This window comes from Triturus cristatus, chromosome 6, assembly GCF_964204655.1.
Source record: "Triturus cristatus chromosome 6, aTriCri1.1, whole genome shotgun sequence".
Lineage (NCBI taxonomy): Eukaryota > Metazoa > Chordata > Amphibia > Caudata > Salamandridae > Triturus > Triturus cristatus.
The window spans coordinates 1,432,524,010-1,432,547,490 of record NC_140589.1 but is presented as its reverse complement, the minus strand read 5'-3'; the positions used below and the strand labels follow the sequence as shown (position 1 = coordinate 1,432,547,490).

Sequence of the window (23,481 nt, the reverse complement as noted above, 5' to 3'; positions counted from 1 at the left end):
TGATGTTAACCAGTTATACGTAACTGACCCAAGTATAATTTGCACCACCCACCAGAGGTTTCAGATGTCCTCAGTGATCTAATATGCAAGGTCATAAGCAGTGCATCATAACGTGCAAGTTATACTTAGGACAGTTATGAATAACTGTTGAATTTCAGTGTTTTTATGTTTTTAAACATTCGTGTTTTATTATTAGAAGACTTGCGGATGTCCACTTTAACTTTTGTTTTTTCTGTGAATGTCTAAGGTTTTTAATTGCAATTTTAAAATGTTACTACCTTACTTATATATAACTTCACTTTAACCTTTGTTTTTTTCAGTGACTTTCTATGTCTTTTTGTCTCGCCTGACCCAGCGCATGCGCTGGTCTGGCAAGTCTTATTGAGAGGGCTCCAAAAAGTGCTACCAGGCCAGCCTGGAGCTACAGTGTATGTGCGCGGGCACGCGCTTTACCGCGAATACTCTCACTTTAGCGGCCGCACAGCCGCTTTGATGTTTGATCGCGATCACTTTTACTTTCGCGGCCGCACGGCCGCTTTGCATAGCCAATAGGTCCCGCTTTTGGGACCTTATAAGTATTTAGTTATGCAACTGTTGCATGGCTAAACACTTATAAGGTCCCAAAGGCGAGACCTATTGGCTATGCCAATGCTTGTTTTTAAATGAAAGTAAGATCTTACAATCATATGGCTGGGGTCAACTGCTCCATGCAATGACTAAGGTCGTGCGCAGCTAGGAGTTGGCTACCTAAATCCCCGCCGGCAGCCAACCCCCCTCCCCATGCCAAGCAGATCCTCCAGCCGAGCACGGCACTGAGTTTACCACAGGGGCTGGCTTGCGGCCAGGCCCTATGTCAAACCCTATTTGGGCGGTCAACCAACCATCAGAGAGGGATTCAGGGTACCCCCCACCCGGCACCCTTTTTTTTTTTTTTTAAACATTTGTTTATTGAGTTTTACACGTTGAGTTCAATTTGTAGTTATACATTTGTCTAGCAACATTTTGCACATTTCTAAATGGGTAGTCCATATCTGCAAAGATCAGATGCCAAAGGGGGGAGGAAGAAAATAAAATCTTAGTAGTGCAGGTATTAATCACATCTGTCTATATCCAGCAGTTCTGTCATTTTCTACCCCCGATATTGCAGGGTTCAGGGTTAGGGTCGCATAATATTGTCAATGATATATACTCTAACAGTGTACTCATGAACAGAAAACCATATATACATTAAACTTTAAAAGAACAAGCGCATCAGTATACTAGAAACAGGTGCAGGTATAGCAGGCTAGTGATCTTGGCATTAAGCTGACAGCTCAATCTAGCTTTATGCATCTGTGCTGTCGCAACGGCCATCCAGAGGTCTTCTAGGTGGGCGGGCATTTTCCCTCTCGTCATGGGGGTGTTATAGAGCAGCGCCCCTACCCGGCACCCTTATATGTTTTTTTAGAAATCATTTCAGTACACAGGGACAGAGTCCAAAAGTTCTGTAATGGTGGGTGCAATATTTTTCTTCATGTTGGGGCCAGCAAATCAGATTCCTCAGTACCTGTGCTGCTCCCACATTATCAAGACAGCAGATGGGAAAACATCTCTAGAGACCAATCAGATATCTCTATTTTCTTTTTAATTTGTGGTCCGGCTGGAACAACTGTCCAGATCTCTATTTTATGAACTTTAATCGTCAAAAATGGCTAAACCATATGTACACCATATCACAAAATTGACACTTTCTGGCTAAAGATCTAGCTTAGTGCCAAATTTGGATGCATTCCTTTCAGCTGTTTTTTCTGTAACATTGTTTAAAATTCCCAATGGAAACTTCAGGGGGTAAATGGGTTTTTGGCCCCCCTGCTTGACGGATCACCCCAAACCTTTCCAATAAGAAGCGGAGGTGACTGCCACTGTGCAAAATATAGTTAGGCCCAGATTTCACTCATACAAGTTTCAGTGCTCCGCCCATCAACTCCTTGTATTTGCTTTGTTCGCCCTAAGTTGGCAGGGTAATGCCCAGAAGTGGGTCCCTTGCTCATTTTGCCACTGGATTCAAGCTAGCCTGGCTGATGAGGGGTGATACCCCGAAACCGATCCCAGGATGCTTGTTTCCGGTCCAGGGAAGACCTGGCTTGTCAGTTCGGGCTGGACTGTTCCGATGAGGAACAGGGTGGAGACTGATTTGCATATGGCTGGGGCTGAGCTGGAGTGGCGAAGTGAGCTAAAGAACGATGATGGATTCAACCCAGATCGGTGAGTGTCTGAAACGTTTCAGTGCTCCCTCCATCATCTCCTTGTGTTTGCTATGGCATAAATATAAGCATCTTACCACTTTACTCTAATTTCAGTTGTCCATTAATTTTCAAATTAGAATTCACATTCTGGTTTTTTTTTTTTAGTTCATTCAGTTCTTGTTTTAATGGCTAAAAGATCTGTTTGCATATTCTGCTCTCTGTAACTCTCATCTCTCCTCCCACTGGAACCAGACTGCATGAGACTGAAAATAGCTTTGAAAATCAAGTGTACAGCTCAGTGTATAAATCCAGGTATTGTCCAGAGGCCCCTATATGTGGCTCCCCCCATGGTATTTTTCTCCTGCCTCTATTCCCCTTTTAATATGGCTTTAAAGCAGTCTAAGCATTTTACAGAGCTGTAAAATTAAGTAAATAAAATAAATAATGTTAATGTGCAATGCAGACCATGTTTGTATTCTTTAGTCTAGAAATGAAGAGTGCACAATTATCAGTCAGAACTACTACATATCTCTCAATCAGCCAGGGAGCAAGACTTCACAGAGTAAGCCAATGAACGAGGCGCCAACCACTCGCTGGTACAATGCAGGACCCTATTGCCAATAGGCTCCTCATATGCACAACATTTCATCAGAACAGAATGATTTCATCATCAGCATCAGAAAGCTCAATGGTATGGATTGGACAGCTTCCTGACAATCAAATCCCAGGTCAAAATGTAGTCAACCAGACATGCTACCATTTTGAGTTAGCCAATCACTCCCTTTGCCAACTATCAACACAAAACAATAGTGTAACCCATACAAGATGATGACCGCTGAATTCCATCTTAGGATTGAAGCAATCAAAAAGCTACCAAATACAGAATTAAACTCAACCCGCCTAATTTTTGGAGAGAACCAAGGGATCATATTGAAATTACCCGAAGGGTGCATGAAATTCACCATGTACCAAAGGGTAAAACTTTTCCAGTTCATGGTCTGCTAGATGTTTTCCGCAAAACAGATTAAAGAACCTACTACAGTTACTGCACTCTATGGCTTCTGGTATGAATGAACTAGTCACATGATGTGTCCACAATGACACAGAGGTTCTATGCCGAGAGTGCTCTTCCACCCAACCTTTCAAACTTAAGCAGATCAAGCCACAGTTCCCAAAAGTGCGAAAATGAAATACTTAATTAAAGTTCACCTTTACAGGAGTCACTTCTTCTATAGTATTATCTGCCTGTCCAACCATGTTACATCTAAGCACCCTGAAGCAGTCTCTGGTGACATGTGGAACTATATGAAAATTCTTCTTTGTTCATATAAATAAATTAAATAACCACCATAAAGTCTACCAATACAGTCTGATCTCATACTTTTGGGGCTGGTAAATGATTACTCACCACCTTCTGTCATCACTTTATGGAGTCTCGACGAGGGCTCTAAAAAGCAAAGTATGCTTATTTAACAAAATGCAATGACTTACAAAGACTAGAAAAACCTGAGTAACAAAGCCCAACTTTTGTGATATCCCAAATAACCAGTAGATAAAATATGACTGTGACAGAAACTATGCTATAAAAGCAATCTTCAAAATAATGAGGGACATTCACTTTCTATTGTGTGTTCCTCAAACGATAAGTCAAACAAGAACTCACACCTTACAATGTGGTGTTACACCATCCTTATAACAGCACCATGTCGCTGTGTGTGAGATAATTTCAATTCTGGTAGTCCGAGTCTACATTGGTATTGTGTTGTGTCCTTGACAGTGTCTCATGATTTTTAGGCTTAGATGTGAAATCTATCAATTGTGGCGTCCATCATCCTAGAGTCCTCATCCAGTAGGGTAAATCAATACCGCCCAGCATCAACCCCACTCATGGAGGAAATATTTTGATGCAGGTTCTCGACCATACTTGGAGATCCTGATCAAATTTTAAAACGCCTAATAATATACCCTAGTCCTGTAGACTTTTTATTCACAGGGCATCCTTGACCGGTTGAAAACAGGAGAGCGGATGTTGTGGAGTGTTCATTACTCCCATATCCATTGGTCAGCGTCGTTTAATTATTGCTCGCCCTTTCATGAGGACCATCAAGATCTTTTTCGTACACTAATTTTTCACTGTATTGTGTCTAATCCAACACTCATTAGTGAAAAAGGCATGCACTTATTCCCTGCTTTCACCCAGACCAAGCCACATTGTAATGGAGGTAAATCTCACTGCTGGAAATCCTGGGGATTTCACAGTCTCCAATTCTATGTAATTAGCTTTTTTGTGTAGACGGTACTCCAGCGTCACACTTACGTCCCTGGGCACCAGCAGTTATTGCATCTAGCTCTGGCCCCAAGGATATGTGGGTGAGGGTCCACCTTTCAAAAAAGTAAAACTTTTTCTATGGGATTTTGGGAAAGGGACCTGAAAAAAGTAACTTTTTAGGATGCTACCACGTGTTTGTTTATAGTTACTCTAGGGAAAATCAGGGGACCGTCTAAAAAAAACTCCTTCTCTCTGCCTCAACTTTTGTTCTAAGTTCGACATACAAGGTAGCACAGCACATTAGTGAATGGCTCTTCCTGCCAGGAACACCTCTATCTGATGAAAAGCAATGAGAGGTTTGTGTGAAAATTCATCCATGTAAATCACTAGTCACCTGATTTTCTTCTGGCACGACGCGGGACGACAGCCTCCTTGGATTGTGAAGGTGCATTGTTTTCTTCCTCAGGACTATAATAGAATCCAGGATGGTCTGCAAGGAAATCAGAGATCAGAGTGAATGACTTGGTTTTGGGTAACAGTAGTTTCATAACACGAAGATCCATAAACAATCCAATCAGCTATAGAACACTAGTCAAGTGCAGTCTGTTAGCTTACGGACATGCAGATCTCACTCGACAATGACAGGCGTATTATCACACTAAATGTGAAACATTCTACAAATGCACCAAGGTGACATCAATTCTCTAAGTGACTTACATACCAACTTTAATATAGATGGGTATGATAGGGTCATGAATGATCGAATCATAAATTATTTGTAAAGCAGCTGATGAAAAGTAAAATGAGGTGGATTGAAGAAAAGCTATTTTGCAAACTTCAAAGGTTACAGAGGCACGGAGAAACAATGGAACAGAATCTTTAGCTTTGGTGAAATAAGAAGGAACAGAAATTAAAAGTATAGTAGGATGTAGAAAGTCTGAATATGCATATAGCATGGTGATAAATACAATATAAGGGATAAAGTGATTAAGTTTGACCGCTGACATTTAAACACAATGAAACAAGAATAGAAGATGGTATAAGAGTTAAACAAACATGAAATGATGAATGTATTACAGATTAAAAAGTTGAAAATGACACACTTTTGTAGAATTATTTTTTAAAAATGGGGGAATATTCTGCCCTTACTTTTCTCAAACTCTATTGTTCACCTCCTCTCCGGCTATTGCTGTTGTTTCCTGGTGCAGAAATAGCTGTCCTGGCTGACAAGTGCTGCTACTCATTCTCCTCTGATTCCTTAACATGGGGGTGTTCAAGGTCAAATGGTAATTCTACAGTCCCATGGCCCTAGCTAACCACACATACATTCACAAAACGTAACCACCTCTGATGTCAGAACTTAACCAGACTTAACTTTTGTACTAAGCGGAAGCACTGGGCGTGGATCTCACTATCAGCAAGAGCAGCCAAGAAGACGACGACTATCATAGCCCGTACATGATATTGTTCATATGTAACATGTTACATCATGATTGTGCTAATCCAGTTAGAAGCAGGACAGCTACCTGGAGGTTGGCGTCAACTCTCTGGGGTATCATAGGAAATAAAGACAGGGCTAACTTCAAACTGAGGCTCGGCGGGAAAAATATGACTTAGAGGCTCAAGGACTCCTTTAAAACAAGCACTTTCCCCAAACTGAAGTCTGTCTTCCATTCTGTATAGAAGTATCCTTACGTGTCAATTTGTGAAATAGAAAACAGACTTTCCCATATGAAAACTGCACAATTTTTTAAAAAATAAACGGCAATTCGATGTAAGGAAATCAAAATAATACGTACGTATGGCATCCATTTCCAGGATTGCTTGTTTGGCCTGTAAGACAGAAGGGAAGATAAGAGTAATGAGGTGCAAGATTCAGCTGTAGGTAGAGCACATCAGTGAACAGGACCCACATCCCAGTTACAATCACTCTGGAGTTCACACAGTTGGGAAGCCCGTGTGTGGAGCAGGGGCTGGACCATGATCCGTTGTGAGAGGCTGAAGTTAAGGTTGTGTGAGTACCACCGGGAAGTGATCCCTATGTCTAGCAGCCTATCCTCCCACCGACACGAGGTGGTCTGGAGGGCACTTTACAGACACGGAGAATTAATTTGTAGGCTCTCACTGCACGCTTTACCATACGCCCACTACCTTTCTACACAGCAAGAAGATATCATCTTTCATATGTTTATACTCACTGTAGAATGAGATGCCGGAGGCTTGCCCTGCTCCTCTGTGAATGGTAAACACTTTGGAGATGCGTGACAAACTCTCCTACAGACTGTTTGTAAAATAGAAGCAACTTGTTGTTGAATTCAAATTACCAGTCCGTTCAGCACACCAGGGAAATATCTACTCCTCAATGTCCATAACCCATATGGTCATCGTGGGGATTTCCGACCTAAACTGCCCATCCCCAGCTCTACAAAAATGCCAATACCAGCTCCAGACCCTCATGCGCAAACTCGCTAAGGATGACAGTGCAAATCCACTAAAGCTGCATGACTGTGAAAATCCGCCAACACAAACCCACCATTTCCGCTGGACAGTGCAAACCCACCACTGCTGCCTCACGGTGCAAATCCACCAGTCCCGCCTGGCAGTGCAAATCCACCACTGCCACCTGACACTGCAAATCCACCACCGTCGCCTGACAGTGCAAATCCACCACCGTCGCCTGACAGTGCAAATCCACCACCGTCGCCTGACAGTGCAAATCCACCACCGCCGCCTGACAGTGCAAATCCACCACCGCCGCCTGACAGTGCAAATCCACCACCGCCGCCTGACAGTGCAAATCCACCACCGCCGCCTGACAGTGCAAATCCACCACCGCCGCCTGACACTGCAAATCCACCACCGTCGCCTGACACTGCAAATCCACCACTGTCGGCTGACAGTGCAATTCCACCACTGTCGGCTGACAGTGCAATTCCACCACTGCCGCCTGATAGTGCAATTCCACCACTGCTGCATGATAGTGCAAATCCACCACTGCCAGCTGACAGTGCATATCCACCAATGCATGACAGTGGAAATACACCAATGCATGACAGTGGAAATCTACCAATGCCACCTGACAAGGCATATCCACCACTGTCGCATGACAGTGCAAATCCACCACTGTCGCAGGACAGTGCAAATCCACCAGTGCAAATCCACCACTGCTGCATGATAGTACAAATCCACCACTGCACCTGACAGTGCAAACCCACCACTGCCACAAAATAGTGCAAACTCACCACTGTTGCATGATAGTGCAAATCCACCACTGCTGCATGATCGTGCAAATCAACCACTGCCACCTGACAATGCAAATCCACCACTGCTGCCTGGCAGTGCAAATCCACCACTGCTGCCTGGCAGTGTAAACCCCCCACTGCTCCATGGCAGTGTAAACCCCCCACTGCCGCCTGACAGTCCGAATTCACCACAGACACCGGACAGTCCAAATCCAGGACAGACGCCTGACAGTCCAAATCCAGGACAGACGCCTGACAGTCCAAATCCAGGACAGACGCCTGACAGTCCAAATCCAGGACAGACGCCTGACAGTCCAAATCCAGGACAGACGCCTGACAGTCCAAATCCAGGACAGACGCCTGACAGTCCAAATCCAGGACAGACGCCTGACAGTCCAAATCCAGGACAGACGCCTGACAGTCCAAATCCAGGACAGACGCCTGACAGTCCAAATCCAGGACAGACGCCTGACAGTCCAAATCCAGGACAGACGCCTGACAGTCCAAATCCAGGACAGACGCCCGACAGTTCAAATCCAGGACAGACGCCTGACAGTCCAAATCCAGCACAGACGCCTGACAGTCCAAATCCAGCACAGACGCCTGACAGTCCAAATCCAGCACAGACGCCTGACAGTCCAAATCCAGCACAGACGCCTGATAGTCCAAATCCAGCAAAGACGCCTGACAGTCCAAATCCACCACTGCCGCCAATCCACCACTGCCGCCTGACAGTGCAAATCCACCACTGCCACTGCAAACCCACCACTGCCACTTGACAGTGCAAATCCACTACTTCCACCGGACAGTGGAAATGCACCACTGTCGCATGACAGAGCAAATCCACCACTGCTGTATGATAGTGCAAATCCACCACTGCCACAAAACAGTGCAAATCCACCACCGCCGCCTGACCGCGCAAATCCACCACTGCCACCTGACAGTGCAAATACACCACTGCTGCATGATAGTGCAAATCCACCACTGCCAGCTGACAGTGCATATCCACCACTGCATGACAGTGGAAATCTACCACTGCCACCTGACGGTGCATATCCACCACTGTCGCATGACAGTGCAAATCCACCACTGCTGCATGATAGTACAAATCCACCACTACACCTGACAGTGCAAACCCACCACTGCCACAATACAGTGAAAATCCACCACGGTCGCATGATAGTGCAAATCCACCACTGCTGCATGATCGTGCAAATCAACTACTGCCAACTGACAATGCAAATCCACCACTGCTGCCTGACAATGCAAATCCACCACCGTCGCCTGACACTGCAAATCCACCACCGTCGCCTGACAGTGCAAATCCACCACTGCCGCCTGATAGTGCAATTCCACCACTGCCAGCTGACAGTGCATATCCACCACTGCATGACAGTGGAAATCTACCAATGCCACCTGACAGAGCATATCCACCACTGCCGCATTACAGTGCAAATCCACCTCTGTCGCATGACAGTGCAAAGCCACCAGTGCAAATCCACCACTGCTGCATGATAGTACAAATCCACCACTGCACCTGACAGTGCAAACCCACCACTGCCACAAAATAGTGCAAATCCACCACTGTCGCATGATAGTGCAAATCCACCACTGCTGCATGATCGTGCAAATCAACTACTGCCACCTGACAATGCAAATCCACCACTGCTGCCTGACAATGCAAATCCACCACTGCCGCCTGGCAGTGCAAACCCCCCACTGCCGCCTGACAGTCCGAATTCACCACAGACACCGGACAGTCCAAATCCAGGACAGACGCCTGACAGTCCAAATCCAGGACAGACGCCTGACAGTCCAAATCCAGGACAGACGCCTGACAGTCCAAATCCAGGACAGACGCCTGACAGTCCAAATCCAGCACAGACGCCTGACAGTCCAAATCCAGCACAGACGCCTGACAGTCCAAATCCAGCACAGACGCCTGACAGTCCAAATCCAGCACAGACGCCTGACAGTCCAAATCCAGCACAGACGCCTGACAGTCCAAATCCAGCACAGACGCCTGACAGTCCAAATCCAGCACAGACGCCTGACAGTCCAAATCCACCACTGCCGCCTGACAGTCCAAATCCACCACTGCCACCTGACAGTGCAAATCCACCACTGCCGCCAATCCACCACTGCCGCCTGACAGTGCAAATCCACCACTGCCACTGCAAATCCACCACTGCCACTTGACAGTGCAAATCCACTACTTCCACCGGACAGTGGAAATGCACCACTGTCGCATGACAGAGCAAATCCACCACTGCTGTATGATAGTGCAAATCCACCACTGCCACAAAACAGTGCAAATCCAACACCGCCGCCTGACCGCGCAAATCCACCACTGCCACCTGACAGTGCAAATACACCACTGCTGCATGATAGTGCAAATCCACCACTCCCAGCTGACAGTGCATATCCACCACTGCATGACAGTGGAAATCTACCAATGCTACCTGACAGTGCAAGTCCACCACTGCCACCTGACGGTGCATATCCACCACTGTCGCATGACAGTGCAAATCCACCACTGCTGCATGATAGTACAAATCCACCACTACACCTGACAGTGGAAACCTCCCACTGCCACAATACAGTGAAAATCCACCACTGTCGCATGATAGTGCAAATCCACCACTGCTGCATGATCGTGCAAATCAACTACTGCCACCTGACAATGCAAATCCACCACTGCTGCCTGACAATGCAAATCCACCACTGCCGCCTGGCAGTGCAAACCCCCCACTGCCGCCTGACAGTCCGAACCCCCCACTGCCGGCTGACAGTCCGAACCCCCCACTGCCGCCTGACTGTCCGAATTCACCACAGACGCCGGACAATATTGATTTGATCTTGAAAGAAAAGTCAAATCAAGCTTTCTTAAATTGTTTCCAAAAGATAGGAAAAAAAACGAATCAACTCTAAGAAACGAAAATTTTACATTAAAGACTCCACTGAAAACGACGTCTTGCAAAGGGAAGATAATCAAGATATCCTGAAAGATTTCACCACAAACAAATTGAGGAAATTGAATATTTAAAGTTTTGTTGGTTTCTTAAAACAAAAAAATTCTAATGTTTTTGTTTAATACCATTAATAATTGTTAATGTTTAGTTTTGTGTAATAAAATTGGTTTATTAAAATTGTAGGTTGGTAAAATTAAAAATGTATTGGGACAGAGTTTGCTACGGGGCCTCGAAATTTCGACTACCTAGGGGCCTCCACAGGGTTTAAATACGGCACTACACGCCATGGTTTTAGTGTTCGCAAATAGTGAACATTACTCTTTCAAAGGGCTAGTAACTAAACCACCTATAACGAGAAGAGTAGCGACATATTACATTTTAAATATATTTATTATGAAATATCCCAACACTCTACAATAATTACAACGTGGCTGTAAAGATAATGGCAGACCTTAGATACTAAATGGGTTTATTGGGAATTTTAGAATCAGTGGTTTCTAAATCAGCTTCTAACTAGAAGTAAAATCTATAAAACAGTGGGCTTTGTGTTAGCTCCTCTTCATCACCACAGTGTTATCTGCATTTAATGCAAAAAATAATCTTAATTGGCCACGCCATGCCACATAGGGTTAGTCGTGAGTGTAAAGTTCAGATGCACACGTCAAAATCATGGCAGTGCCGCATGTTGTTTATATATCATTCGGCGCTAAAATGGTAGCAGTTTACACTATTTAATTTATGTGTAAATATACATAAAGGAATATACGTACAGCGTAAAGCGGTATGCACAAATGCGTACTAATACTGACAAAAGAGAAATCATTAAAAAAAAAAAAAATGTTTTGATGCTGCAATTCATTAACTTTCCACAAGGGGGGTCACAGCTGACCTTTCATTTAGACAAGTGATGCTCAACCGTACCAGAGAATTGTATGCATATACGAAGGTGCACGTTCACCAGCAGCTCTTCTGTTGTGTAAGGATGAGTGTGATACAGGACACGTTTGAATGAATCTGCCATACCTTATTAATCACTTTCTTACGCGCATGGGCGTCAAATCACCAAAACGCCAGGGGTATCGGAAGTGACATTGCACACCATTTGACCGTTACTTTGAGTCACATACACACACATGCTTAAATATACACACACATTTACACCCTCTTAGATAAACACACTCAACTACAAGCATGCATACAACACATTTAAAAGCATGTTTTTTTTACCTTAGCTGTCGGATAGTGGCATATTTCAGCTAATTAATACTCCATTTCTATTACACTAATAGTGAATAATATTATTCACTATTTGTGTGATAAAAAGTTGACAGAAAACCATGAAAATGCTACAAATGATGTCCATTAGGTTGAGCTGCTCCTTTGTTCCAGGCAGTGATTTTGCTAATTCAGGGGCCAGGGGTCGCAAAGGCAGTGCCAGGGGGTAGCAAGAGGCAAGCCAGGGGTCGCAGGTGCGACCCCTAAACAGGCTTTACGTGGGGGAAAAAACTGGGGGTGCTCTAAAAGGGTGCATGGCAAACCTCTTAAAGAGGTGTGGCCAATCAAATTACTGGCGTGGTCTAAATCATGGCTAAAAAACACATTGCCAAATCCAATAGCTCTAGCATTGGCGGAAGCTATTGGCTTTGCCCATGCTTGTTTGTTAGACCACCATGTGTTTTGTAATATGCTCATGTGTACAGTGAGCTTGCATGCTTATTTTGGACTCCTTCTTGGAAGATATTGTAGCAATCTGGGAGTTGAGCCAAATGGCACATGTTCCTGTATTCCTGAAAATGTCTGATATGTGTTTGCCAGGCGTTCCTCTCTGCTCTCTGCTGTGTGAACGTTTGAATTAGTAACCAGATGTATTGCTGATAGGCAGGTTTGTCAAACGAACTTTGTAAGTGTAGTATAAGTGGGAGGTCCATGGATTTCTTCTAAATATTTGGGGAATGTGATAGTATCAGCGATGCTTTTTAAAAAACTTTATTTACCGGTTTCAGTATACAATTCGCATCAAAACGCCAGCTCCAATATAATGACATAGAAAAAATAATCATGTTCAATTACATATATTCCGGACAACATGTGACAATTATCCCCACAGTTTAGACTTGGATGAGCGGTTTAGTCAAGCATACATATGATATACGTCTCCATGCCCCCTGAGATCCAGCTGTGTGTCATATATTGCATTAGTATGCGATACCGGCGACTCTCTGGGTGCTAGGTGAGAAAGCATCTCTTCAAGTAAATCGTACATATTCCGGCTGGTCAACCTATTCCAGCAGGAACCAGCCCATCTTCCAGTTGAGCGGTATGCTGTGAGTGCGCTGTCGTGTTGTAGTGCTTTAGGGGGCCCCAGATGTCGCGTGGGCGGGATGTGTTTGGGAGCGTGGAAGCCTATAAGTCGTGGTTAAGATTGCAATATGCTAGGCTCGTGAGCCAGTCCTTGTGTCGCGGCGCAGCCCTGTGTCCCAATTTTAATGCTATCTCCCGCTTGGCAAATAATAGACTCAGTTCTGTGTATTTCCTGACCGCCTTCGGTACCCCATCAAAGCCACCTCAGGGGTGGGAACCAGATCTAGTCCTATCATTTCCCCTAATGTGTGGTGTATGGCGGTCCAGTAACTACTGATTTTGCTACATGTCCAAGAGAGATGTGCAAAGTCTGCATGCAGGGATTTGTATTTGAGGCAGCAGTGCGGCCTAGCCGCGTCTATTTTGTACGCTTTCTCAGGCGTGATGTATATCCTCCGAAGGAACTTGAAATGTATAAGTTTGTGGCGACTATTCAGAGAGACTGACAACCTGTCAGCAACATGCTTCCCACTGGTCATCCGTAATTGGGCGGCCTAAACCTGCCTCCCAGGCGGCGTGTACAATGGCATCGTTGATAGGGACCGTTTCGGAGCATGTTCTATACAGTTTGCAGATCAGATGAGTTCCCGTGTCGCTCTCTATTACTGTGGATAGCGGCACAAACGGGCTGGGTTCTATGGGGAACCCAGGGAGCTTAGCGCGCAGTGTGGAGCGAAGGCGGGTGAGTACAAATTTATTCATGAATGTCTCATCAGGGAATTTATCCATATCCGTTGCCGATAGAGGCTGACCATTGATGTAAAGGTCCCCCACTGTAGCCATGCCAAACCGCGACAAGGTGCGCTGAACCAGCCTCTCCCCGGTGATGGGAAACCAGCGTTGATTCGGAAGTGGTAGTTTCGGAGAGTACAGAGTTGGTGATCCCATCATCCTGACCAGTTTTAGCCAGGCCCAGCTGGTTGTGGAGACAGTCTGAATATCCCAGGGGTCTCGAGGGAATCCCAGGGGTAATACCGTGTTTAGTGTATCTGGGAGGAGTAAGTCCGCCTCAGGTCGCAAATATGGAATCCTGGCATCATGGTGAAACCAGGCATGGGCATAGCCACACTGGGCCACCAAATAATATAATTGCAGGTTAGGTACTCCCATACCACCCCTGTGGTACGGCAGCATCATGATTTTCCCATCTAACCCTGGGGCGTCTGCCCCCCATGTGAGTCGGATAAGATGCTTGTTTATGGAGTGAAAGAAGCGATTCGGGAGCAGGATTGGTATGTTATTGAATAAATAGAGGAATTTGGCCAGTACAATCATTTTAATCAGGGCGATACGCCCGGCAATTGAGAGCGGGAGTTTGATCCATCTATCTACCTTTTTCTCCCACCGAGTGTATCGCCGTTCCGTAGTTAGAGAGCAGGATCTCAGCGGTGTCCAAATGTATATTGATTTCCAAGTACTTAACCGACTCGGTGCACCATGACAAAGGGAACTCAACTTCCCACTGGTTCGTGCCCCGAGTGAGGGGGAATATTACAGATTTGTGCCAATTTATGCTAAGGCCCGAAAAGCTACCAAATCTGATGATCTCCCGGATGAGAGGGTCTAAGTTCTGTTGGGGTTCCTGCACATATAAAATGATATCATCCGCATAGAGGGACACCAGTAATGGCCCTGTGTGGAATTGAATCCCCCTGTGTAGGTGGGGCTCCTGGAAATGACAGACATGCGGGTCCATGGCGAGAATGAAAAGCAGGGGGTGACAGCCCTGTCTTGTGCCTTGTGATAATGTGAAAGAGCGGGAAAGCGCGCCATTTAGTCGCAGTCTGGCCGTGGGGGCCGTGTATAGCAGCGCCGTGAGTCTTATGAACCCGAAGAGCATACCCAGCCGTCGCATGACTGTCCAGAGGAATGGCCACTACAGAGAGTAGGACGGCTGCGGCGTTGGGTTTGATTCTATGTAGGACAGCGAAAAGAGTGCGTAGGTTAAGGGACGTGGATCGGTGAGGCACAAAACCCGATTGGGCAGGGGAAATTATTTTGTCCATCAACAGTGCGAGACGCACCACGATCGTCTAAGTTAGTATTTTATAATCGAAATTCAATAGCGAAAGAGGTCTATACGACTCACAGTGGAGGGGGTCTTTGCCAGGTTTTGGTAATAAGACGATCGCTGCCTCCCGCAATATGGGGGGCAGTTGGTTCCGCTCTAGAGACTCATGGTAGACTTTAATGAGCTTGGGGGCTAAGATGTCTTTATAGCGTTTGTAGAAGTCGCCCGTAAACCCATCGAGGCCAGGGGCAGTGGAGCCATTGAGCTAGTTTATCGCGTTGGATACTTCATCTTTAGAGAAAGGTTCAGCAAAGAAATCCTGCATGTACTTGTCTAAATACACCAGCGCAATTTCCTCAAAATATTCCTCGCGCTCTGCAGAAGAACGATCCTGCTTGGAGGTGTATAGGTGCTCATAATAGGACAAGAACTTGTCCCGGATATTAGATGTGTCTGTTAATGTGTCTCCTGATGCAGCTCAGAGCTCAATGATGTGTGCTGCCGACTACTGGGGTCGGAGTAGCTGTGCCAGGGTGCGTACTGGCCGCTCGCCCTCTCCGCACCGATGAGTAATTGCTAAGGAAGTGTGCCTCCCTGTCAGCCGCCTCGCGGAACTCTAATAATAGCGTCATCCGGCGCCGTTCCTCTTCGGAGGTGTCCGAGAGGCACAGAGTTTTTGGGCAATGAGTGAATTCATGAAGAGGAGTCAAGAGATAAGGTACCCTAGAAAAGGCAAACCCAAGAAAACTAAATGTAAATGCAATTCCAAACACATAAGAACATTTTGACAACTGTCTGGAAGCTTCTCTCCCCCCAGATAAGATTTCTGTTGTTGAAAACTAAATCTACCTCTTTCTAGAAAGTCCTATTTAACAAGTAGAGCTACTGACCTTTGCTGGTATCTTGGCAGGATGGTTTTCCAGAATAAGTCTTTTTAAATGGAGAATCCAGAGGCGTTTATCCTGTTGCGACTTGGCCTGTTGAGGCATAAAGAAAGCAGTTATTTTAGTGACATTTCTGTGCTACCTCTTGGCAAGACGAGCGGTTACTGTCGCTACACTACTTTGACACACAAGAATTGTCAGATGCAGTACATGTGTCTGAAACGTGACTATGTGAAATTAACTAGAACCAGCGTTATTTATGACAGGATATTGGTCTTTACTTGACTGTGTGGGGCGTGTTCATTGAAGATACAAATACCTTTAAGACTACTCAGTCCATTTTTTAGGCTTGAGCAATACACCAGGTTTACAAGATGTCGAATAAATATTTAGGAAAGTCCCATTAGGATATTATGTACAGCGGACCCATGAAGATTTAAAAAGAATGTTATGCTGAAAATTAAGTGTTGTGTCATAGGAGCCATATTGCCCTCAGTGTTATCAGCAGAGCAAGATCTAAATTGGAGCACCTTCCAAACATTAAGCTATAATACAGTAATCACACACTCAGATGTCAGCTCAAGTTTCTAATGTAAGAGTCTCTATCTGAACAATTCATTCCAATATTTTTTTAAAAAATCTTCTGCAATAAACATTTTAAGGCCTCATTAAGGAGAACACTTTTTAATTTTATAAAAACTGAAAATTAATATGCAAACAATTCTGTTCATGCATTTAATTCTTTTCCATTTTGTTACTCAATGTCACATTTCACTAGAACTCATTTGATCAATTACAGTAGCCAGCAATGTCTCGCACATCCTGTTTAAGAAATCTAAAATGTTTCTAACAGTTGTCAAGTTAAGTGGTTGACCCAATCTTACATTTTAACATTACGGTTACTATTCCTCTTAGAAAAAAAAGGTTTCTTGGCGGTCTTTTCTGTGTTTTGAGTCTACAACTTTGTCAAGCAATTATGAGGTATCATTACAGAGAAAGATATGCCACATCTTTTGTTATAAGATGAAATTCTATAAGCTATATCACTTAGTCAGCCGACGAAAGTAAGTTCAGGGGAACAATAAAACTTTAATGGTGTCGGTACCCCACGACGGGGGATAACTAGTCAGCAGGTCACACCGGTCACAGTCTCCGTACCTGGACGGTGTGCTGAAGCTTGGGGTTCTTGTAGTGGAAGACACTGAAGCTGAGGGGTTCCTTGGGTATGACCTCCACCAGCATGAGGTTGCAGCACTGAAAAAGAAAAAGAAAAGAATACAAATGAACGGACTCAGAAGGTGCTCCATGCTCTGGGGGTCCCAGCTCTCATGGAAATGCATGCAGTTTAAAACTTCACACAGTTTCAAGAAGATTTTTCTTTCTGTGGTAGAACTGCATCCTCGAGTCTCTTAACATTCCAAAACATGTCCGCCCACCATACCGCAAGAGCTTGTGAGGGGTTGAGAACAGGCACAATCCTAAAACACACCCAGGGAGCAGGCACAGCCATTGCTCTAACCTGCTTTGACAGGGAGGGTTCCCATCCTCTTAGAGGAAGGCTGTGGATTCCTGGACTCTATGGATGAAAAAACAATCCACGCCTTTGAGTGACTGGCTAAGAGATACTCGTTAAACTGAATATTGGCCGGTCCCGCATCCAACACTCTAGCATGGCATGTAGTGTTTATACCACAAGTCCAAGCCAGGCAGGTAATGTGTTGGAGAGTAAGGGTCCATCTAAAAAGTTTGAGAAATGTGGCAGAGGGGTGTGTGCTCTGAGCCTCTGACTGGTTGGTGGGTGTATACAGCACCGACACAGCTTCGCGCAGTGCGACAGTACACACTATCACCGTTGGCGAACGTACCAGGATATGAGCTTTGTAGGTGAACATTTCTTCCCTTTTCTTCGTGATGAGAAGCAGTCGGTCAAACAGAAATAAAGTGCGTTCGTTTTTGGCTCGTTGAATGCGGAAGGTTCCCTCCAAAACCAGCTCGCCATAGCTCGTCAGATCAGGCCCTTTCCAATTGGTAAGCAAGCTCTGAATCTCCTAGAACATGAGGCAAAGAAGAACATGTTATTTTGAATATTACAAAATAGAAATATGCTGAGACCCCAATACAACGAGAAAGTCTTCCAACAGCAGACTTCGGATCTTGCATTTTATAGGCATTAGATAGCGCCTACTAGCCTGATGAGTAGAGGAAGTGCTTTATGGTGAGTAGAGTGCTACTCCGGAACCTAGTGTTAGTGATTCTTTCAGGGACTACTTCATATTATTCTTGTTTTCCATGCGTTTAAGTTGGGTTCTTTGTAGTGGTATTATTAGCCGTTTACCATGAGGAGTTGGGAAGAGATTTCTGAATTCATGCAATATAACTGGTAATAGAGGTGGGTGAGCCTCTGAAAGCTCGAACAGGGCTCAAGCGTAAAAGCTGGCTTTCACTCATATCGAGGTCCTGTTAGAACCTTGAGCCCAAAAGGAGGAGAGCTTTCCTGTGGTTTCTGCATGCCACACTCCCTCTGCCCTCATGCACAAAGACTTAAAAACAAAACATCTAAGTCTGAGGTAAAAGGACAGATAAATAGATGCCAATTTAGTGGCTGATTTGTACTAAGTGAAACCAAAAAACCTCCATTAACTGTGGCTTCCCGGCTTAAACAAATTGTGTCATCTTTGGCAAATATTTTATTTTACCACTTCTCCTTTTTCTTCACTATCACATGTGAAAGCAAATTCAAATTCTCTCCTCCTCGTCCCCCCTCTGCAAAAAAAGAAAGCCTCTCAATCTCGTTCCTTCTCTGGTAATGCTCCCAACATCTGGAACGCCCTCCCGATTGATCTACGCTGCAACCCCTCTTACTACTGCTTCAAAAAAGACCTCAAACTCTACCTGCTTAATAAATATTGGGGCCCCTAATCTTCTCTCTTCTCGCATGCAACTCCCACTCCCTCTCCCTCCCAACCTATCCACCACCCTCGCCTCCCCCTTTGACTTTTTTTCCCCTCCTTCTTCCCTACCCTTTCTCCTCCTCCCCCTCTCCCTTACCCCATCTCTCCATTCCTTCACCCCTCCTCTCACACCAAACCTGCTCCCTATATTTCCTGACCACTGAGCTGACCTCTTGTTGCTGTAACAAATGTGTATATTCATGATATCTTTGTCTGCAATCAATTCCCTCCGTCGCTTATTTACCAATGCAAATTTGATGTTTATTGTGTTCCCTATGCTGATTTTGTCTGAATACTGCATTTTGTATTGTATTTTTTACTTCAAGATGTGCATTTCTTCTAATACTTTTCAACTGTATCATGTTCAAACTTATGTGAAGCGCTCCGATACCCCATGGGTGTAGCCAGCGCTATATAAAACCTTTCTAAATAAATAAATAAAATAAAAAAGTTCAAAACACAAGTTGTACAAAAACCTAGTGTGTTTATTTAATAGACTATAATGTTGATCTAAGTTTAAGATTCTGGGCCACACACAAGGATCATGCGACAACTGTCTTGCCTTGTAGTTCACCAATGGCGCTGTCGCCAGGATGGGGCTGGGTCAGAATGGTTCCAAGTTCATATTTAAACATTATCACTTTTAATAATTACATCTTAGTGTAGTGCTATAATATGACATATCATTGTCAAAGCTTCCACGTGTTAAATAAATACACTTTTCTGAATTTAGGAAGAGACTTCACCATATTTGACGTGATTTTGTTGTAGGATTTACATGGTGGACATTTTCAGGGCTCGGCTTGTGCAAGGGCTCTAAGATCCGATCCAGACTCTTGGCTAAGCTCTCGCTTTGCTCGCCCTGTTAATGTGCTGGTTCGCCCACCTCTAACTGGTGGGGTAATAAGGAAAATAGAGAAGTTTAGAGTACTGACTGCATATTCTCATGTGATGGCCTAATGAGGAGCAACGTGTTTGAAGAATGCCACTTTGTGGAGGAGACAATGTGTGTGGGTATGAATAAGTCTGTTATGAAAAGGTAACTACAATTTCACTTGTACAAAGATGTAAGTGGGATAGCACCAGTTATCTTCATTTTATAGTAGAACACATCTATTGATTAGAACAGAATTTTTTAAACTGACTTTGCAAGTGCATCAACAGCTCGGAAAGCGGTGCCCTTCATAATTTGTGGCTGCTGAACTGAACTGATACTGTAGCCGTGGTAAGCAGCAAAGTGGGGCTGACCTCTGGCATTCCTTAGCAGGTAGAGTATACGTGGAAGTGATCTATGGTGCACATAACTACTATTTATGGTGGCCCTCACAGATGCCCAAAGGAGCAGTAAACTGGAGTCAGGCTCACGTGTTCCTGGGTCCCTGAGTTGAAAAGTGGAGAAAGCGTTGCTAAGTGCAGACTCCCGCCAGCTACTCATGGTGTAAAGTGCTTGCAGGTCTGAATGAAAGGAGCCCCTGACGGAGTCGTATTGAAATATATGTGCATACCAAAGGAGCGGTTACAGGTTCAGGTTATAGGGACTAAGCTTCATGCTTAGGCCAATGAGATACCAGCAGGATAAATACAAAAGTCAAGTCACAGAGCAGACTATTGCTGGTGTTTGACAAAGTGCTTTGCTACACGTCTTCCAAAATCTGCTGATCCTACTAGTGGGAAACCAGCCTTCCTGGACCCCCTGTAGGCCCTGCAGAGGAGTTCTGCCAGACTCGAGGCCTTCCCCGGAAGGGACACTTAATTCTTGCAAACAGTACCTAAAAGGCATTGAGAAGGCAACACAACATGTTTGAATCACAGACAACATTTCATAGAGCCAATGCAGCAATTATTCTGACTCTGCAGGAGTGGATGGAAGTCGAGTTGTGGGATAGCGACACTATTTCTGTAATTGAGAGGATGGAAACTGCGCAGGAATTCCTGAGAGCAAGCGATATTCAGCAGAGTTTGATGGCCACTGTGGTGGATCTGGATTGTCTGCTTTATTAGAGAATTTTTGATGAATGAAAGGACTCCTCCGTACAGAAGGTGCACAGATACTTTCAGGCAGTACTGCTTCCCAGGATGGTACAATGATATAAGCATAATGATACTCTCCTATGTAAGAGACAGAGCTAGAGAGCTTCTGAAGCTAGTATATCAAGATTTTCAGAGAGATGATCAAGGCCTCGCTCTTCTTCAGACTCAACAAGCCAAGAACTGACCGGGTGACCCACTTGTAAAGCCTACAGGCAGAGGAGGCCCTGTGGCAGACATCTTTCAGCAGTGGTCCGACACTTCATCCGCCATAAGCCGTCCCAGTGTAGGGGAACACGGACCTGCTTCACCCTGTTTGTCAGGGCTAGCAGGCCACCAGTTCATGGAGCACACTCGTCTCATGATCCCCATCTCAAATCCTCCAAAGAGGCATCCTTTTGGAAAGTAAGAGGCGCCCTTTTAAACAGTGCCCATCCCATGTCAAACAAGCATTGGCATAGCCAATAGGTCTCGCCTTTGGGACCTTATAAGTGTTTAGCCATGCAACAGTTGCATAGCTAAATACTTATAAGGTCCCAAAAGCGAGACATATTGGCTATGCCAAGCGGGCTGTGCGGCCGCAAAAGTGATCGCGATTGCGATCAAACATCAAAGCGGCCGTGAATGTGAAAGTAATCGCGGTCAAGCGCGGCACGCATGCCCGCTCACATGCACTTTAGCTCTAGGCTGGCCTGCTGGCACTTTTTGGAGCCCTCTCAAAAAGACTCGCCAGACCAGTACATTCGCTGGGTCAGGCGAGACCTAAAATAGTAGACATTTACATAGGTGCAGCTGTGCCTTCTTCCCAGTGGAAATGCTCAACCAGCACATACAAACTCTGACAGCATGGACTGAACAAAGCAGCAGAAGCCATTGGCGACTGTCACACGGTAGGGTAACTTGTGGTAAACAAACCAGCGGTTCCCCAGAAAGTGCTAGTATACAACATCACATCTTTAATACTACAAGGTGATTGAAGAACGGAAGACCACTACATCCTTAGATGTTAAGAGGTTCAAAGGGTTGCTTAAGTCACATTTCCAAATTCATGGCAAAGGTTTCTGCCGCCACTGAAAAGTCTTATTAAAAATCCAGGATTAAATAAACAAGGATATCGGATTTTTCATACTCTTGGCAAACAAACATCACAAGGAAATAATTATGCCCCTTAAGTATTGTATTATTCATATCATAACTTGTAACATCTCTGCATGTAAGAAAAAAAAAAGACTGTCAGCATGTCTGCATTTTCAACTCCTATTAAAATGGCTAGCAATTATTTCTGCTGTAAATGTTCATCATAAGAGTCCAGTGCATTGCTTCTCACCCAGGTTACTTTTCTGAAGGGACTCTCATGAAACCGCTAAGTCCTGAGAGTTGTGCTGGATCAGCCATCATGGGGCCACTGACAGTGAAAGCCTCCACCTCCAAGGGCAACATTGAGTGCAAGGCACTACATGCAGAGCCGCTGTTTCAATGGCCTCTTCCTCAGATGCAGCCTACTCATTCAGCTAAAACCAAGAACCAAAAACAACTCTGTATGCTGGGTGCACCTGAAAAGATGGCGTCCAAGCAAAGACTCAAAGAAAGTGAACATGTCTGTTTAAATAACATTCATTGCCATGGTGTGTGGGAATAAGACAATTGTCAAGCCAACTAACCATGCAGAGCTCAGAGGTGCCAAAAACACCACTGATTGATGTGCTGTCTAACTCTGAAATCCTTCGACTGAGGCGCCACAGTAATGTTGAAGTTGTACAGTCTTCCAAAATGGAGTTGAATTTTTTTTACATTAACCAAGGCAAGTTGAGCACAAAAGCGTTAATTAAGTTATTTGTTGCGGAGGGGCACACAGGCTTATATGAGGCAGACTACAGCACCAACTTACATTTTACATTAGTTTCCTTTTTCATAAAAGTGCCTTGTGTTATGTGTAGAAAATGAAATGACACATTCAGTGAAAACAAGTGGGACCACTTAATCCTTGTGCCATGTCTATTTAGGGCTCTTTTGCATTAAGGGCACATCCTCTGTGCCCCATTCACCCATACAGTACTCAAGAGGCACTGTGCGCAGTGGCTATGAAAGGATCTATTATCGACTGCATAGATGGGGACACTGGGTTTCTTTTTCTACAGACCCCAGATGCCTCGTCTGGAAATATCTGGACCCTACAGAATGCGACAGCCCTAGCCCCGAGCATCCCACAGGCGTGTGCCGAGCAGGACCGAGCAGCACTGCACAGGAAACAAGGGTTGACGTGGAAGACGCTGACATCACTGGTTTTGTAAACTACCCCAAGCTATCACTGTGAACTGAGGAAACTTGGCACAGGTCACTATGGATGAGTTCGACCAATAGCAACGCTCCACAGTCAAATTGATGACAACGGAAAGGCATTTATGGCAGAAAGTCGACTTTGCTACCAAACTATCTGCAGGCCGCTGTCTTGGACAGTATACAGACAGGTCTGCTGGAGAGAGCATTTAAATGAAGTCCAAAGTAAGAACTGCAGATACCCATGTTATGGGTACAGAC

At 44.9% G+C, this 23,481-nt stretch overlaps 1 protein-coding gene across 5 annotated transcripts in view; it reads right to left on the bottom strand.

Moving 5' to 3' along the window:
• PLEKHG1 (pleckstrin homology and RhoGEF domain containing G1) overlaps positions 1 to 23,481 on the bottom strand; it is a 260,178-nt gene that overhangs the window by 54,046 nt on the left and 182,651 nt on the right. For 3 of the 5 annotated variants that reach the window (XM_085612485.1, XM_085612489.1, XM_085612488.1), the window contains exons 8-13: positions 17,830 to 18,012; positions 17,123 to 17,218; positions 15,971 to 16,057; positions 6,294 to 6,327; positions 4,889 to 4,984; positions 3,634 to 3,672 (exon numbers count right to left, since the gene is read on the bottom strand). In XM_085612485.1, coding sequence (XP_085468611.1) covers positions 3,634 to 3,672; positions 4,889 to 4,984; positions 6,294 to 6,327; positions 15,971 to 16,057; positions 17,123 to 17,218; positions 17,830 to 18,012 — 535 coding nt within the window. The remainder of the gene's footprint in view (positions 1 to 3,633; positions 3,673 to 4,888; positions 4,985 to 6,293; positions 6,328 to 15,970; positions 16,058 to 17,122; positions 17,219 to 17,829; positions 18,013 to 23,481) is intronic. The other 2 variants (XM_085612486.1, XM_085612487.1) reach the window with 1 other exon arrangement.